The 19,464-nt window shown below is 37.6% G+C and overlaps 1 protein-coding gene and 2 long non-coding RNA genes across 6 annotated transcripts in view; 1 reads left to right on the top strand and 2 right to left on the bottom strand.

Moving 5' to 3' along the window:
- Positions 1-17,078, top strand: part of LOC102124971 (uncharacterized) — a 41,722-nt gene extending 24,644 nt beyond the window's left edge. For both annotated transcript variants that reach the window (XM_065544618.2, XM_045391957.3), the window contains one exon: positions 9,390-17,078. In XM_065544618.2, the coding sequence (XP_065400690.1) occupies positions 9,521-14,647 (5,127 nt within the window). In that variant the 5' untranslated portion in view covers positions 9,390-9,520 and the 3' untranslated portion in view covers positions 14,648-17,078. The remainder of the gene's footprint in view (positions 1-9,389) is intronic.
- The window catches only part of LOC102142861 (uncharacterized), a 68,760-nt gene that overhangs the window by 6,176 nt on the left and 43,120 nt on the right, over positions 1-19,464 (bottom strand). The gene's annotated exons all lie outside the window — the stretch shown is intronic.
- On the bottom strand, positions 490-2,654 carry LOC141410268 (uncharacterized). Its single transcript, XR_012434535.1, has 2 exons — positions 2,527-2,654; positions 490-2,201 (listed from the first exon to the last, which is right to left on the bottom strand). It is a non-coding gene; the product is annotated as an uncharacterized lncRNA (long non-coding RNA).

Here is a 19,464-nt window from a genome sequence, read left to right as displayed (position 1 = left end):
CTCCCAAAGTGCTGGGATTACAGGCTTGAGCCACCGCGCCCGGCCAAGAAATGCTTATGTTTTCTAACAGGATTGTAAGCCACAGCCTTCTAGCATCAAGTGCTACCAGTGTATTTTGTGGGACCATTAGTAAACCAGGCATGTTTCTGGTCCTCTGGGCTTAGTTTTTTAAAGCATTTGCCCCATTGGATGGGGGAGGTTTTCTTATCTGAAGGGCTTTCTTGGTGGTTTTCTGAGCTGGCAAGTTTTGTACATCCTTATGCAAAAGCAGTATCCCCTTTCGTCCTGGCTTAGTCCTATCTTGTGTATACCATTTCCATTTTATAATGCTGCTTTCCTGAGTGTGCCCTATCTGGTGAGTTTTGGGGGAATTCATGACCCAAGTCATAATAGGAATTTCAGGCCTCATAAAGACCTCATGGTTGAAGCAAAGGTCCTCTGTTTCCAGCAAAGCCCAATAAAAAGCTAACAATTGCTTCTTGGAAGGGGTATAAACTTTGCCAGCCTATGGCAGTTTCCGGGTCAAAAACCCCCAAGGTGTACCCTCTTCCCACCTTGTTTCTGCCTAAGGCTCTGATTAGCATGTTGATCTAGGACAGCTACTTGCAGTTCTCGTGGCCTATTTCGTATGGGCCGTAGGTCCAGGGTCAGCTGCAACGCTTGTTTAGCTTGTTCAAAAGCCACACTCTCTCTTTCTGTCCCCAGTGAAAGTCATAGCATTTTCTAGTGACTGCATTGCAGAGGTTGTAATATGTTACCTATGTGGGGCATATGATGTCTCCACAATCCCAGCAAACCAATAAATTTCTAGGCCTCCTTTTTAGTGGCAGGGGTTGCAAATTCTAGTATTTTAGCCTTAGCCTTTTGTAAAATGGACTATTACCGTGTATTTCATAGGATGCCAAGGAATTTTACAGTTTGTGCAGGTTCTTGAATTTTCCTAGGGTTGATTTCCCATCTTTGAGATAGGAGCTGGGTTTTTACCTGCTCCAAGCCCCAGCTGACTAGTTCTTCAGTTTTACCCTGACCGGGCCATTTGGACAGCTGCTTTTTTCAGCAATAGGCTGATAGCTTTCAGCCTGATCAGTCAAGACATAGGCCTGGCCAGGGCCAGTCAGGAAGTCAGATTAGCATTTTTTTTTTCAGCTTACATTTCTCGTGTAGCAACCAGTCCCTGTCTTGACACGTTAACTTATAAGCAGTAAGCAAGCACTATCCACGCCGGGCAATTCCCTCAGCATTCCCTTTATCAACTGGGATTCCCTGCAGCACCTCACGCACAGCCAACGGTTCAAAATGCACTAATTTAGATTCCCTATTTTCAAAAAGACCAGTTCCCTTGGATCACTCAATGGCCAAAGGAGAGAACTGCGGGAGTTCCCATCCCAGGATATGGGAAGCCCCCAAGCTCCCAGCCCATTCCTTGTGGCTGAAAAATGGCACGTTTTCGCTTTCGGATCCTGTTCCTGACACCCAAAACGATCTGTGCGGGAAATGTGTTAGGGGGAGAAAACACACAATACCTTTAAGGGTAAACAACCTTTATCTCACATAAATGGCAGTGCAGATATAATAAGCAAATGATGTAATAACCAAATTGCAATGGGAAGGGGAGAAGGGAAAAGAGGTATATATATTTACATTCACCAGACTGTGGAGGATTCACCACCAGACTGGGAAGCAACAGCCCGGGCTCCAGAGTCGGCCACCCATCCGTGCACAGACGAGGAGGGGTCTCATGAAGGTTCGTAATGCTATGGGACCCTAGCTGTTTTTATAATGAGTTGTTTGGCATGAGGTCCTATCACTAGGGCCTTTCGTGAACTGGGCTCCAGGAACACAAAAAGGTCAACTTGTTTTTGTGATTGTCTATTCTTTTTCAATAACTAATATATAGGAATAGATTGAAATAGAGATTTCTTCATAATAGTGCTGGCTGAAGACCTCAAGGGACTCACAACCTGTTCTGGGACTTGGTGACCACTGTTTGTGTCCATGTTCAATTGAGTTCAAATTTAGTATTTGACTTTTCCTCCACAAATATATGTCAGAATATCTTTGTTTTAAAATAAAATATTGTATGTATATGTCACATTTTAAAAATCTGATATTGATCTCTAAAGGGACATTTGTGTTTCCAGGAATTGTCTTTTGTAAATAATAATGAATGAATATGCATGTGTAAACATGTATTTAAAGCCCTGCCTTGAATATTTTTGGGATTATGTTATGTTATATTATGTTATGTTATTTTTTTGAGACAGAGTATCCCTCTGTTGCCCAGGCTGGAGTGCAGTGGTGCAATCTCGGCTCACTGCAAGCTCTGCCTCCCAGGTTCACGCCATTCTCCTTCCTCAGCCTCCCGAGTAGCTGGGACTACAGGCACCCGCCACCATGCCCGGCTAATTTTGTTGTATTTTTAGTAAAGAGGGGATTTCACTGTGTTAGCCAGGATGGTCTTGATCTCCTGAACTTGTGATCTGCCCACCTTGGCCTCCCAGAGTGCTGGGATTATAGGCATAAGACACCGTGCCCAGCTTTTTTGGGATATTTTAAATACATGTGTAAACCTTTGATGTTATATTCAAAAACTGATTGCCAAGACTAGTTGCATATAGCCTTCATCATAAATGTTTATATTAGATTTCACATATGTGTAAGATCATGTGGTGTTTGTCTCAGTGTATCTGTTTTATTTCACTTAACGTAATGGCCTCCAGATTCATCTGTGTTGTGGCAAATACCAAAATTGAATTCTCTTTTGTAGATGAATAGTATTTTATTGTGTATATATACTACATTTTCTTTATTCATCCAAGTTTTGGACACTTGGATTGATTCCATATATCTTGGCCATTGTAAATAGTGCTGTAGTAAACACGGGAGTGTAGATTTCTCTTTGACATACTGGTTTTGTTTTCTGTAGCTACAATGAAAATAGAACTTACATATGTTCCAGCAATCCCATTTAATTAAAAAATTAAAAATAGAACGTGATCCAGCAATTTGAATTATTTTGTGTGTGTGTGTGTGTGTGTGTGTGTGTGTATCTGGTCATCCACAGTTTATTGTGTAGGCGAGGAGTCAAAGAAACAGTGTTAAAATACCATTTGTTGATGGTTTAAATATATGTTATCCTGTGATACTTATTTTTTTCTATAATGGCTCTACTAATAATTTTTCCAACTGTATGTGTTTCCTTTTCTATTCATTCTCACCAACTTTTTTTTTGTCTTTCTAATTACAGTCATTCTAATTGAAGTGAAGTGGTATCTTGTTTTGATTTGCATTTCTCTGACAATTAGTGATGTTGAGCATCTTTGCATGTACTTTTTGGCTATTTGTATTTCTTTTGAAAAACGTCTCTTAAAGTCTCTTGCCTATGTTCAAATTGTGTTATTTTTGTTAAGTTTGTTATATATTCTGTAAATTTATCTTTTGTCATATGTCTATTTCGCAAATATTTTCTTTCATTCTGTAGGTTATCTCTTCACTCTGTTGTTGTCTTTGCTGTGCAAAGCATTTTTACTTTGTTGTAATCCCATTTGCATATTTTTGCTTCTTTTGCCTGTGCTTTTGAGATTCCTTGCTCTGTAATATGTGGCAAAGCATTCCTGTATGTTTACTTCAAATAGCTTTATTTGGGTTTCCCATTGAAATCTTTATTTGTGATTGAGTTTTTTTATATCATGAAAGGTAGGAGCCTAGTTTTATTTTTTTTATTATCTTGTAGATAATTTTCCTAACACCATTTATTGAAAACACTGTCTTTTTCCAAATGTGTGTTATTGACATTTTTGTTTGAAAATCACTTGTTTCTAGGTTCAGGAATTTATTACTGGGCTCACTGGATAGTTTGATCTGTTTGTTTTTATGCCAGTATCGTGCTATTTTGCTTATTATAGCTTTGTAGTATATTTTGGAGTCAGGTAGTGTGATGCTTCCAGCTGTTTTTTTTTTTTTTTGGCTCAGGATTACTTTTGCTATTTGGGGGGTCTTTGATGGTTCCGTATAAAGTTTAAGTTTGTTTTCTCCATTTCTGTGAAAAAAGTCATTGGTATTTTGATAGAGATTGCATTGATTTGATAGAGATTGAACTTTCATAATTTTTAATTTTATGAGCAATACTTTCAATTTTTCTTGACTTTTTTCAGTTTTTAATGATTTATAAATTTCAGTGTAGAGTGTTCACCTTTTAAATTACATTTGTTATTAGACAGCTTTATTTTTTATTGTGAATGCAGAAGCATTTGGCAAAACTGAACATGTCTTTGTGATTTAAGAAACTCAAATTAGGTATAGATCGTATACCTATACACAATAAAGACTATATATGACAGACTAATGGCCGAAATTATACTGAACAGGAAAGAGTAGAAAACCTGTTGTCTGAGACCTGGAACATGAGAAGGATGTTTTTATTTAATGTTGTTATTGTGTATGAAAGCACTCAGCTGTGTACACTGTCTACTTTAAGAGTCTCTGTGTTTATCTGTCTGCATACTCTTTCCCTATTGTTTGTAAGTTGTATACTTGTTTTATTTGTGCATACCATGGTGATTTTACCCTGCCTAGGTGAGTAGTCATTGAAATTCTCCTAATTTTACCCTCTATTTGTTTGTAAATCTTTATTTTTGTGTGTGTGTGAGAAACACTTTTGTGATTTGAAGATAATTTCCAAAAGTGGCATACCTCTCTTAGATATTATTTTTAATTGTTTTCAAAAATGCATAAACTTTACAATCATATATTTGTTAAATATTCGGCTTAGTCATATTAACATTGTTATGCATTCTATCTTTAGAATATGTTTATCTTGCAAAGCTAACACTCAATACACGTTAAACAACTACCTACTTTTTCTATTTTCTGGCCCTTTACAAACACGATTCTGTTGTTTTAAAGTCAAACTGCTTTAGATATCTGATGTAAGTTGATTTATACAGTTTCTCTTTGTGACTTATTTTATATTAATGTCATCAAGATTTATCTTTAAGTGTTTGATTTTTGCTTTTTATAAACAGTAATATTTCATAATTTTAATATTTCCAATTTATCAGTTTGGTGAGAGAAATCTGTGTTGCATTTATTTGCTTTCAGTAACAATGCTGCAATAATTATGAATGTCTAAATTATTCTTGTGACTGTGTGTGTTTATATTTTTGCTAGATTTTATTTTATTGATCTAGCTGTTCAGCTTTATACCCATCCCAAATTGTTTTAATTCTTTAGCTTTTTATGTGTTTTGAAATCAGGAACTGTGAAGCCTCTGAGATTGCTTCTGTTTTTGACAACTGTTGGGTACTTCACTGTTTCTTAATTTCGTATAATATGGGGGTTGCTGTTTCTATTACTACAGTAATTTAATTACAAATTTGACAGGGATTGCATTTAATCTGTAGATTACATTGAGCAGTCTAGACATCTTTATTATTTCAATCTTTAGTTTGTGTTAATTTCTATAAGTATGTACATTTTTTGGGGGGGGGGTGGGGATACAGAGTCTTGCTCTGTCGCCCAGGCTGGAGTGCAGTGGCGCACTCTCAGCTTACTACAAGCTCCGCCTCCTGGGTTCACGCCATCCTCCTCCCTCAGCCTGTCCAGTAGCTGGGACTACAGTTGCCTGCCACCACGCCTGGCTAATTTTTTGTAGTTTTAGTGTAGACAGGGTTTATAGTTTTCTTTATTAATTTCTACTCTCATTCCAGTTTGGTCATTAAAAGTAATCTGTAAAATTTCAATTTTAAAAACTTCTGTTAAGACTTTTTTTGTGTCCTAATATGTCGTTTATCCTGGAGAATATTGTATGAGCTATTGAGGAAGGTGTGTATTCTCTTGTTGTTGAGCAATGTTCTCTACAATTCTGTTAGGCATAATTGTTTAATACTGCTTTCAAGTCTCCTGTTGTGAATATTTTATCTTGTTTCATTATTCTTTACAGAAATTGAGGTATTTAAATATCCTAGTATAATTATATTGCTTTTTTTGTCTTGCTTTAGTTCTGTCAGTATTGGCTTTGTACATTTGGAACTCAATGTGGGACACACATAAACACACAGACACATTAACATATGTATACGCACATTTGTCATGAGTTCCCAGTAAAGGAACTTTATTATTGTTTAATGTCCTTCTTTCTTACGAACTTTTAGTTAAAGTATATTTTATGAAATAGGACAGTTTTGACTTAAGATGTACTTTGTGTTGTATAATTTGGACCTCTTATTTGGTTATTTGCATGAAATGTCTTCTTTCATTTTACCCTTTTCAGTCTTTTTTAATCATTACATCTCAAGTGACTCCTGTAGAAAAGCAAGCTGGATCATGTTAAGTTTTGCAGTCAATCCCTTTATTTGGTGAATGTATTTTGAATGGAAACCTTTACTTCATAAGTTTTATTGTTTTGCTGGATTATTTCATTTTTGCCCCTTATTTTCTTTTTCTGTCATCTTATTTTTTGGTGTATCTATAGAGATACCTTTTTCTGGTATCTTGGGAAGTACATAAAATTTCTTAAAATAATATATTTTTATTTTGTCTTATTTTTTTGAGACAGAGCCTTCTTCAGTGGCCCAGGCTGGAGTGCAGTGGCGCAATCTGGGCTCACTGCAAGCTCTGCTTTCCGGGTTCTTGCCATTCTCCTGCCTCAGCATCTTGAGTAGCTGGGACTACAGGCGCCCGCCACCATGCCCGGCTAAAGTTTTTTGTATTTTTAGTAGAGAGGGGGTTTCACCATGTTAGCCAGGATGGTCTCGATCTCCTGACCTCGTGATCCACCCTCCTTGGCCTCCCAGAGTGCTGGGATTACAGAATTGAGCCACCGTGCCCGGCAAAATAATATATTTAAAACTGGTAAAAACCTGAGTTGCATTTGAAAATTCTTCCTTGGCTGGGCGCTCACACGTGTAATCCCAGCACTTTGAGAGGCCGAGGCAGGCAGTTCACGAAAAGAGATCGAGACCATCCTGGTCAACATGTTGAAACCCCATCTTCACCAGAAATACAAAAATTAGCTGCCTGTGGTGCCCCGCGCCTGTAGTCCCAGCTACTTGGGAGGCTAAGGCAGGAGAATTGCTTGAACCTAGGAGGTGGAAGTTGCAGTGAGCCAAGATTGCACGGCTGCACTCCAGCCTGGCAACAGAGTGAGGCTCTGTCTCAAAAAAAAAAAAAAAGGGCTGGGCGCGGTCGCTCATGCCTGTAATCCCAGCACTTTGGGAGGCCGAGGCAGGCACATCATGAGGTTAGGAGTTTGAGACCAGCCTGGCCAGCATGGTGAAACCCCGTCTCTATTAAAAATACAAAAAATTAGAAGGGCATGGTGGTATGTACCTGCAGTCCTAGGAGGGTGAGGCAGGAGAATCACCTGAACTGGGCAGACAGAGATTGCCGTGAGCCAAGATCATGCCACTGCACTCCGGTCTGGGTGACAGAGTGAGACAGGAAGAAAAGAAAACTTCCTCATTACATCTGTCCTCAAGTTCGTTACTGATGTCAGTAATCATTTTTTATGTTGTATATTATTACTGGATAATGATCAACACTTTATGATCATTTTTATGCTTTTAACTTTAAAATTTTAGAGAATAATTAAAATGTTTTCTGCACTATTATGATAGTAGTACAGAATTTTGTGTATGTGCATATCTTTTTCAGAAAGTTACATATTTTCATATGATTATGTTTGGTTTTCTTGCATTATGTTATTTTCACTGGAAGACGCTTCAGTATTTTTTTGGTAAGACAGGTGTTGTGCTAATATACTTTTTCAGCGTTTGCTTATCTTGAAAGGTCTTTACTTTTTCTTCAGTTTTGGGACAGTTTTGCTGGTTATATTATTCCCATGTATAATTTTTTTTTTTTTTTCTCCAGCACCTTAGTTATATTGCAATTCCTTCTGGTGTGAAATACTTTTGTTGACAGATTCACTGGTAATCTTATAAGACCACACTTATAAATGACACATCACTTTTATTTTGCAGTTCCTGAGACGCCCTTCTTGTGTTTGATTTTTGAAACTTTGCTTATATATGCGCCTTGCCATAAATCTGTGTGTGTGTATCCTAGTTGAAGTTTGTTGAGCTGCTTCATTTATTGCATCCTTTTTTTAACGTTTGAAAATTTCTGAGTCATTTCGTATTTGTCACCTCCATGATTTTTTTTTGTTTTTAATGTTTTCACTAATGTTCTAATTTTTCTGATTACATTTAGTTGTATGTGTTTTCAGTTAACTGATTCAGCATTATTCAGATTACATTTTAAAAATTTGTACATCTTTGTTTTTTATGGTTCTCTGAAAAATTTAAAATTATTTTGTATACATTGTAATATTTGCTTGTTATTCGAGCATTAACAAAAAGCTGTTTGTCACAACGTTTATTATGTTCGTTTGTCATGATGTAGTCTGAAGCCAATTATCTTTGATAGAGATTATGGGAACTTGTCATACATGTTGGAAGCATGTCTCTTGTCTGGAATTTCGTGTTTATTTTTTAGTTAAAAGGGTTTCTTCATGTTTCCTCTTAAAAGTCTCTAATTGGCCAGGCGTGGTGGCTCACGCCTGTAATCCCAGCACTTTGGGAGGCTAAGGCAGGCAGATCATGAGGTCAGGAGATCGAGACCAGCCTGGCTAACACAGTGAAACCCCATCTCTACTAAAAACACAAAAATTAGCCAGGCGTGGTGGCAGGCGCCTGTAGTCCCAGCTACTGGGGAGGCTGAGGCAGGAGAATGGCATGAACCCAGGAGGTGGGGCTTGCAGTGAGCCAAGATCACACCAGTGCACTCCAGCCTGGGTGAGAGAGTGAGACTCCATTTCAAAAAAAAAAAAAAAGTCTCTAATCACTTGCTCTACCTGTTGCCTGTATTTAGCACTTCAGTCTGCTCTTGAAATATTTGTAATTTGTCTTCACATACCCAAGTTGTTCTTCCAAAGTATCACCATTTCTTTCAGCACTGTTTTATGGGAGGCAGAAATCAGTTTTTGTAAAGACCCCAAAAGGCAGAAGTAAGGATATGTGTGTCAGTATTTTTTTTCGCTTTTAAGGAAAAAGACAGTTGAGAGTTTTCTCCTAATGGCATAGTGCTATATTGGGGAGGAGGAGGAACTGTTGGTAGGTGAATGTAGCCAACATTCTTTCCTGTTCTATGTGGCTCTTGGCATTGTGCTTACCTGAGGCATTGCATACAATTAACACATTTATAGATTTCACACAAAGGCATTTTGATCACTATATGTTTGTTACATGTATATGTCTGTGAAGAAGTTATGACTTGTGGTATTTTTGTTATGCCATCTTACTAGCGTACTTTGTATAATTTTATAAGATTTGTAAAGTATATTCATATGAATCTAGTAACTGGGATAATTTGTTATTTTTTATTTCTTTCAGCTGTGTGTTCTTATTTCACCCAAGACTTTTTGCCAGTGCAGGGGATAGAAGATTCATTCCACAAATGTATACTGAGAAGATATGAAAAATGTGGGCATGAGAATTTACAATTAAGGAATGGCTGTAAAAGTATGAATGTGTGTAAAGTGCAGAAAGGAGGTTATAATGGAATTAATCAATGCTTGCCAAATACCCAGAGCAAAATATTTCAATGTAATGCAGGTGTCAAAGTTTTTAGTAAATTTGCAAATTCAAACAAAGACAAGACAAGACATACTGGAGAGAAACATTTCAAATGTAACCAATACGGCAAGTCATTTCAGAAGTTCTCAGACATAACTCAACATAAAGGAATTCATGCTGGAGAGAAACCCTACACATGTGAAGAATGTGGCAAAGACTTTGGATGGTCCATAGCTCTGAATCAACACAAGAAAATTCATACTGGAGAGAAACCTTACAAATGTGAAGAGTGTGGCAAAGCCTTTGGACGGTCCACAGCCCTGAATCAACACAAGAAAATTCATACTGGAGAGAAACCTTACAAATGTGAAGAGAGTGGCAAAGCCTTTAGTACCTCAAGAAACCTTGCTGCACATAAGAGAATTTACACTGGAGAGAAACCCTACACATGTGAAGATCCTGGCAGAGCCTTTGGATGGTCCACAAACCTGAATGAATATAAGAAAATTCATACTGGAGATAAACCGTACAAATACAAAGAATGTGGGGAAGTGTTTAAACAGTCCTCACACCTGAATACACATGAGAAAATTCATACTAGAAAGAAACCCGTCAAATGTAAGGAATGTGGCAAAGTCATTACCTCATCCTCAAGCTTTGCTCAACATAAGAGGATACATACAGGTGAGAAACCCTTCAAATGTTTAGAATGTGGTAAAGCCTTTAATAGTTCCACAATCCTTACTAAACATAGGAGAATTCATACTGGAGAGAAACCCTACACATGTGAAGAATGCGGCAAAGCCTTTAGACAGTCTGCAATCCTTTATGTACATAGGAGAATTCATACTGGAGAGAAACCCTACACATGTGAAGAATGTGGCAAAACCTTTAGACAGTCTGCAAACCTTTCTGCACATAGGAGAATTCATACTGGAGAGAAACCTTACAAATGTGAAGAGTGTGGCAAAGCCTTTGGACAGTACACAGACCTGAATCGACATAAGAACATTCATACTCGAGAGAAACCTTACAAATGTGAAGAGTGTGGCCAACACTTTGCATGGCGCACAGCCCTGAATCGACACAAGAAAATTCATACTGGAGAGAAACCTTACAAATGTGAAGAAAGTGGCAAAGCCTATGCCCCACCAACAGACCTGAATCAACACAAGAAAATTCTTACTGGAGAGAAACCTTACAAATGTGAAGAGTGTGGCAAAGCCTTTGGTCGGTCCACAGCCCTGAATCAACACAAGAAAATTCATGCTGGAGAGAAACCTTACAAATGTGAAGAGAGTGGCAAAGCCTTTAGTAGGTCAAGAAACCTTGCTGCACATAAGAGAATTTACACCAGAGAGAAACCCTACACATGTGAAGGTCGTGGCAGAGCCTTCGGATGGTCCACAAACCTGAATGAATATAAGAAAATTCATACTGGAGATAAACCGTACAAATATAAAGAATGTGGGGAAGTGTTTAAACAGTCCTCACACCTGAATACACATGAGAAAATTCATACTAGAAAGAAACCCGTCAAATGTAAGGAATGTGGCAAAGTTATTACCTCATCCTCAAGCTTTGCTCAACATAAGAGGATACATACAGGTGAGAAACCCTTTAAATGTTTAGAATGTGGTAAAGCCTTTAATCGTTCCGCAGTCCTTACTAAACATAGGAGAATTCATACTGGAGAGAAACCCTACACATGTGAAGAATGTGGCAAAGCCTTTAGACAGTCTGCAATCCTTTATGTACATAGGAGAATTCATACTGGAGAGAAACCCTATACATGTGAAGAATGCGGCAAAGCCTTTAGACAGTCTGCAAACCTTTCTGCACATAGGAGAATTCATACTGGAGAGAAACCTTACAAATGTGAAGAGTGTGGCAAAGCCTTTGGACAGTACACAGACCTGAATCGACATAAGAACATTCATACTCGAGAGAAACCTTACAAATGTGAAGAGTGTGGCCAACACTTTGCATGGCGCACAGCCCTGAATCAACACAAGAAAATTCATACTGGAGAGAAACCTTACAAATATGAAGAAAGTGGCAAAGCCTTTAGTAGGTCAAGAAACCTTGCTGCACATAAGAGAATTTACACCGGAGAGAAACCCTACACATGTGAAGATCCTGGCAGAGCCTTCGGATGGTCCACAAACCTGAATGAATATAAGAAAATTCATACTGGAGATAAACCCTACAAATGTAAAGAATGTGGGAAAGTGTTTAAACAGTCCTCACACCTGAATAGACATGAGAAAATTCATACTGGAAAGAAACCCTTCAAATGTAAGGAATATGTCAAAGTCATTACCTCATCCTCAAGCTTTGCTCAACATAAGAGGATACATACAGGTGAGAAACCCTTTAAATGTTTAGAATGTGGTAAAGCCTTTAATCGTTCCACAGTCCTTACTAAACATAGGAGAATTCATACTGGAGAGAAACCCTACACATGTGAAGAATGTGGCAAAGCCTTTAGACAGTCTGCAATCCTTTATGTACATAGGAGAGTTCATACTGGAGAGAAACCCTACACATGTGAAGAATGTGGCAAAGCCTTTAGTCAGTCTGCAAACCTTTCTGCACATAGGAGAATTCATACTGGAGAGAAACCTTACAAATGTGAAGTGTGTGGCAAAGCCTTTGGACGCTACACAGACCTGAATCGACATAAGAACATTCATACTCGAGAGAAACCTTACAAATGTGAAGAGTGTGGCAAACACTTTGCATGGCGCACAGACCTGAATCGACACAAGAAAATTCATACTGGAGAGAAACCTTACAAATGTGAAGAGAGTGGCAAAGCCTTTAGTAGGTTAAGAAACCTTGCTGCATATAAGAGAATTTACACCAGAGAGAAACCCTACACATGTGAAGATCCTGGCAGAGCCTTCGGATGGTCCACAAACCTGAATGAATATAAGAAAATTCATACTGGAGATAAACTCTACAAATGTAAAGAATGTGGGAAAGTGTTTAAACAGTCCTCACACCTGAATAGACATGAGAAAATTCATACTGGAAAGAAACCCTTCAAATGTAAGGAATATGTCAAAGTCATTACCTCATCCTCAAGCTTTGCTCAAGATAAGAGGATTCATACAGGTGAGAAACCCTTCAAATGTTTAGAATGTGGTAAAGCCTTTAATAGTTCCACAATCCTTACTAAACATAGGAGAATTCATACTGGAGAGAAACCCTACACATGTGAAGAATGTGGCAAAGCCTTTAGGCAGTCCGCAATCCTTTATGTACATAGGAGAATTCATACTGGAGAGAAACCCTACACATGTGAAGAATGTGGCAAAGCCTTTAGTCAGTCTGCAAACCTTTCTGCACATAGGAGAATTCATACTGGAGAGAAACCTTACAAATGTGAAGAGTGTGGCAAAGCCTTTGGACGCTACACAGACCTGAATCGACATAAGAACATTCATACTCGAGAGAAACCTTACAAATGTGAAGAGTGTGGCAAACACTTTGCATGGCGCACAGACCTGAATCGACACAAGAAAATTCATACTGGAGAGAAACCTTACAAATGTGAAGAGAGTGGCAAAGCCTTTAGTAGCTCAAGAAACCTTGCTGCACATAAGAGAATTTACACTGGAGAGAAACCCTACACATGTGAAAATCGTGGCAGAGCCTTCAGATGGTCCACAAACCTGAATGAATATAAGAAAATTCATACTGGAGATAAACCCTACAAATGTGAAGAACGAGGGGAAGTGTTTAAACAGTCCTCACACCTGAATAGACATGAGAAAATTCACACTGGAAAGAAACCCTACAAATGTAAGGAATGTGACAAAGTCATTACCTCATCCTCAAGCTTTGCTAAACATAAGAGGATACATACAGGTGAGAAACCCTTTAAATGTTTAGAATGTGGTAAAGCCTTTAATAGTTCCACAGTCCTTACTAAACATAGGAGAATTCATACTGGAGAGAAACCCTACACATGTGAAGAATGTGGCAAAGCCTTTAGACAGTCTGCAATCCTTTATGTACATAGGAGAATTCATACTGGAGAGAAACCCTACACATGTGAAGAATGTGGCAAAACCTTTAGACAGTCTGCAAACCTATATGCACATAGGAGAATTCATACTGGAGAGAAACCTTACAAATGTGAAGAGTGTGGCAAAGCCTTTGGACGCTACACAGACCTGAATCGACATAAGAACATTCATACTCGAGAGAAACTTTATAAATGTGAAGAGTGTGGCAAACACCTTGCATGGCACACAGACCTGAATCAACACAACAAAACTTATACTGGGGAGAAACCTTCCAAATGTGAAGAGTGTGGCAAAGCCTATGCCCTATCAACAGACCTGAATCAACACAAGAAAATTCTTATTGGAGAGAAACATTACAAATGTGAAGAATGTGGCAAAGCCTTTGGACGGTCCACAGCCCTGAATCAACACAAGAAAATTCATACTGGAGAGAAACCTTACAAATATGAAGAAGGTGACAAAGCCTTTAGTAGGTCAAGAAACCTTGCTGCACATAAGAGAATTTACACCAGAGAGAAACCCTACACATGTGAAGATCGTGGCAGAGCCTTCAGATGGTCCACAAACGTGAATGAATATAAAAAAATTCATACTGGAGATAAACCCTACAAATGTAAAGAACGGGGGGAAGTGTTTAAACAGTCCTCACACCTGAATAGACAAGAGAAAATTCACACTGGGAAGAAACCCTACAAGTGTGAGGAATGTGGCAAAGTCATTACCTCATCCTCAAGCTTTGCTAAACATAAGAGGATACATACAGGTGAGAAACCCTTTAAATGTTTAGAATGTGGTAAAGCCTTTAATAGTTCCACAGTCCTTACTAAACATAGGAGAATTCATACTGGAGAGAAACCCTACACATGTGAAGAATGTGGCAAAGCCTTTAGACAGTCTGCAATCCTTTATGTACATAGGAGAATTCATACTGGAGAGAAACCCTACACATGTGAAGAATGTGGCAAAACCTTTAGACAGTCTGCAAATCTTTATGCACATAAGAAAATTCATACTGGAGATAAAACTATACAAGTGTAAAGGATATGGCAAAGCCTTTAAGCTGTACTCCAGCTTTCTTAAACATCAGAGAACTCATACCAGGGGAATGTCTTATGAAGGTCGCAGTCTTTAAATACTCCTCTATCCTTTCTAATTTTAAGATAATTCATGATGGAGAGAAACTCTACAAATATGAAAAATGTGAGAAAGTTTTTAACCACACCTCAATCTGTTGTAAACAGTAAGTAATTATATTGATGAGAAGCCAAATTAACATTTAAAATGTGACAAAGACTTCAAATTCTTGTCACTTCCTAGTGTAATTCCTACTGAAGAACACATCTAGATACACAAAAAATGTGGCAGAACTTTTAACCAATGCTTAATATCTTTGCAGATGATAGTATTTATATGTGAGGATACTTGTACAAATATAAAAATAATACAAAAGCTATTAATGTCTACTCTAAATTTATAGTTAATAAAAGTATTATGTAATTTCTGTTGAAAGACCTTTTATAAAATACAGGCTATTAAAGTTAAGAAGAGTAGTCTTTTTTTTTTTTTTTTTTTGAGACGGAGTCTCGCTGTGTCGCCCAGGCTGGGGTGCAGTGGCGCAATCTCGGCTCACTGCAAGCTCCGCCTCCTGGGTTCACGCCATTCTCCTGCCTCAGCCTCCGAGTAGCTGGGACTACAGGCGCCCGCCACCATGCCCGGCTAGTTTTTTGTATTTTTAGTAGAGACGGGGTTTCACCATGTTAGCCAGGGATGGTCTTGATCTCCTGACCTCGTGATCCACCCACCTCGGCCTCCCAAAGTGCTGAGATTACAGGCGTGAGCCACCGCGCCCGGCCAAGAAGAGTAGTCTTAAGACAGAGAATACAAAGATAAAGAGGGCTCTAGTGCCTGTACTTGTATCCCAGAACTTACTGTATACATTTTGTACTAGAGGAAAACTCTGAAGCAGTTGCTCAAACTTTGTTCAACATCAGAGAATTTATAATGGAGAGAAATCCTACGACTGTAGTAAATGTGGAAAAACATCTGTTCAGAAGCTGCAGCTTAAGAAACACCAGAGGCCGGGCACAGTGGCTTACACCTATATTCCCAATACTTTGGGAGCCAAGGAGGGTGGATCACTTGAAGTCGAGAGTTCAAGGACAGCCTGACCAACATGGAGAAACCCTGTCTCTACTAAAAATACAGAAATTAGCAGGGCGTGGTGGTCCATGGCTGTAATCCCAGCTACTTGGGAGGCTGAGACAGGATAATCGCTTGAACCCAGGAGGTGGAGGTTGTGTGAGCCAAGATCATGCCATTCCACTCCAGCCTGGGTAAGAAGAGTGAAACTCTCAAAAAAAAAAAAAAAAAAACCAGAGAGTTTCTAATGGAACGTAATTTGTAGATGCACCAAATGTGAAGAAATATTTAGGCTAAAATTAAGACTGTACATCAGAGGATTTACAGTAAAAAAAACTAAGGAACTAATAATTCAGACTTTAAAATAAATCAGAGTATTAAGTATAACAGAAGTTGAACCTGTTAGAAAATTTCTTTGCATATAAGTTAAAAGTAGGTTTTTGAAGAGATTATATTCAAAGTATATTTTTTCACTTAAAAGTATAAATTTTTTGAAAAGCAAATAATTGAACTCTGAAATTATGCTATTTCAACATTCTCATTTATGTGAAAGCATGTGATGAACTGTCGCTGCACTGGAGATATGGGAAATTCCTTTGCATCAGGTGGGCATTATTCATGAACTTACATGAAAGAGAAGAAAAATGAAAGAAGCGTGAGGAAAATCTTAGCAGAGAGGCTTTTAGTTGTTGACTTATTGAGTGATGCATGAAGTAGGTGTTCAGAGTAATACTTTGCATTATAGTGAGAGAAAATCTGAATTTTAGTAGTAAATTGTTTTACCAAATGTACATTTATGTTATAAATGTAATAAAATGCAGTAAATTTTGAAGATCATGTGTGAACTTAATTTTTTAAACAAAATTGTTATTGTGTTAAAATTTTTGTGCGTTGAATGAAGCGTTTTATTATGCCACCAACTTTCACCTATCCCACCTTACTCAAGGGTGTACCTTAAAGATGGTAACAATGTACTATCTGGTAATATAGTTGAATGACATCTCTAGTCTCTTTTTCCAGTGGCTTTCAGCAGCAAATAAATTGAAGAATATTGTTGTTTCCATGTTACATTTTTATTCTTACTGAAGTTTAAAAGTTTTTGTGGGTACATAGTAGATGTATATATTCATGGTATATATGGGTTATTTTGATACAGGCATACAATATGTCATAATCACATCAGAGTAAATGAGTTATTCATCACCTCAAGCATTTGTCCTTCGTATTACACACAATCCAATTACACCGTTTAATTATTTTTAAATGTAAGTTATTTTTTACTAAGGGTCATTTTATGATTGTAATAAATCATACATTCCTGAGTCTTGAATGGTTTTCAGAAATGTTTCATATTTATCTTTGAACATGTGGCATGTCCTGCAAACACAGCCTTTTAATTTTAATTTGCATGGAGTTAAATATATAAATGTTGTGCTCTAAAGATAAACCTTGGGTGTAAGGAAATTATGGAGCAAGCAATTGTGTTTGCATGAGAGTTTGTACCTATTTTCCAAAGAAAATAGCAATATTGGAACAAAGAAGGTTCTGTTAATACTGTGGATAGGTAATTTACTAGAAATCTACAAACCTAAAACATTTTGAAATCACACTTATGTTTTCTTTTTATTTAATTACTGCACAATCTAATGGATCATTGTTGAGAATTGCCCCATGCCAACCAATTCTGTGTTTATGTGGTCCTCATGCTAGAGCTATAATTTTGTTTCTCATTTTTTTGTTTTCACTTCATAAAGTATTTGAGCTTGTCAGAAATTAATCGTTTTTATAAAATTTAGTGCACAAAAATTTTTAGATGAAATTTCACAATGTATTAAGTAATCTTTAATTAGAACATTTCATTAATTGGATAACCTTATATAAGCTGTTTTCTTTAGTTATTCCTTTCACTTTTTATAATTGATATTTTTAAGTTTATTGGGCCAATTTGTTCCGACAAGTAGTGGGAAAACAAGTATTGGGGATGTTTTGATAAATAATTGTAGTGAACAATCACAAAGTGCTGGGTGTGTAATAGATGCTCCATAACTGGCCACAAATATTGCTGGAGTTAGTTCGTAGCTCCAAGTAAAAGATTGAAAATATCTATGGTGAAGAAATGGCACTAATTGTGCATGTGGAGAGGACATCTGTTCCTAGGCTGCAAAACTGACTCATTCTGAATTTAAAGAGGATTTCTGTTTTTATTTTCTAATTATCTTTAGTTTTGTGATGTCTTCAAGTGTTTATCCCCAGCTGTGGATGCCTCAGAGGTCTTCATGTGTTTATCCCCAGCTCTGTATGCCTCCTCAGAGGTCTTCTTTTCCTTTGTGTTATGAGTAGTTTCCTCACTGTTCTCTTCATGCCATGTAATTTCACATAGACTTTCAAGGTTCAGATGAGAAGTTTATAATTTTTAATGTAAATTATTGTTTTTAACTGGGTTGAGATTATTTATAACTTATCAATGTAACATTCAGATCACTTAATTGAGATCAGAGTAATTCAGTGTCCACAGGTAAGAGGATTAAGTCAGCATTGTTTCTCTGTATTGGTAAAGGAAAAATTGTATGAGATTCTAACAAAATGTGTGTTAAACATAAGTTAGAATAGGTTTATAAGTGGGTTGCATATTGTAAGCACCATATGAAGAAACTCATCAGAATTTTGAAATCTCTTAAAATATATCTTAGAAATTATTTTTTGTGTGTTTTTTTGTTTTTTTTATTGGAGACAGAATCTTGCTCTGTCACCTAGACTAACCTGCAGTGGCACGATCTAAGCTCACTGCAACCTCTGCCTCACGGGTTCACGACATTCACCTGCCTAAGCCTCCCAAGTAGCCAGGACTACAGGCACCCACCACCCCGCCCGGCTAATTTTTTGTATTTTTAGTAGAGACAGGGTTTCACTGTATTAACCAGGATGGTCTCAATCTCCCGACCTCATGGTCTGCCCACCTCAACCCCCCAAAGTGCTGGGATTACAGGCGTGAGCCACCGTACCCGGCCCTCTTAAAATTTTTAAGAGACTTAATGCTATGAAGAATTTTACATATAATTTTCTATGACATAGCAAAACTTTTTTATGCTGAACCTTCTGAGTGTAAGAAAGTGTTGGAAAAATAGAATGATCTGTGTAGATTCAAGATTCAAAATCTGCAATGATCTGTTTTGTTGAGATTCATGTTATCACCTTGAATTTGTTATGATTTTTTTTGTTTTAGTGGATGCAGTTCATGGGGTATAGTTTTCATTTTTAGTCACTTTATCCAAGTCCTTTGTTACCTTCTCTGGAAAATCAGATTATGGCAGCTATTGAATTCAAATGTTCATTAATCACATTAATGTAATTCAGCATATAAATAATAAATACTAACCATAACCCTGTATAGGTGTTAATTTTCACAGGAAACTCAATGCATAGGTATTATTATTATCCTTATTTTACAGAGGAAGGAACAGAGATGCAGAGAAAAATGACTTGCTCACAACAGAAGAGCCAGTAGTAAAACAGGCAACTTTGACTTCAGAGATAACACTCAACTACTACAGTAAACACTCTCTTCAAACAGAAAATACACATTATCTTCAACACCCATTCTTAATAAAAAATTAACAAACATTGGGCCGGGCGTGGTGGCTTACGCCTGTAATCTCAGCACTTTGGGAGGCAAAGGCGGGGGGATCACGAGGTCAGGATATCAAGACCATCCTGGC

This window comes from Macaca fascicularis, chromosome 5, assembly GCF_037993035.2.
Source record: "Macaca fascicularis isolate 582-1 chromosome 5, T2T-MFA8v1.1".
NCBI classification, from domain to species: domain Eukaryota; kingdom Metazoa; phylum Chordata; class Mammalia; order Primates; family Cercopithecidae; genus Macaca; species Macaca fascicularis.
The sequence above is the reverse complement of the archived record's forward strand: the minus strand, read 5'-3'. Positions and strand labels throughout refer to the sequence as shown.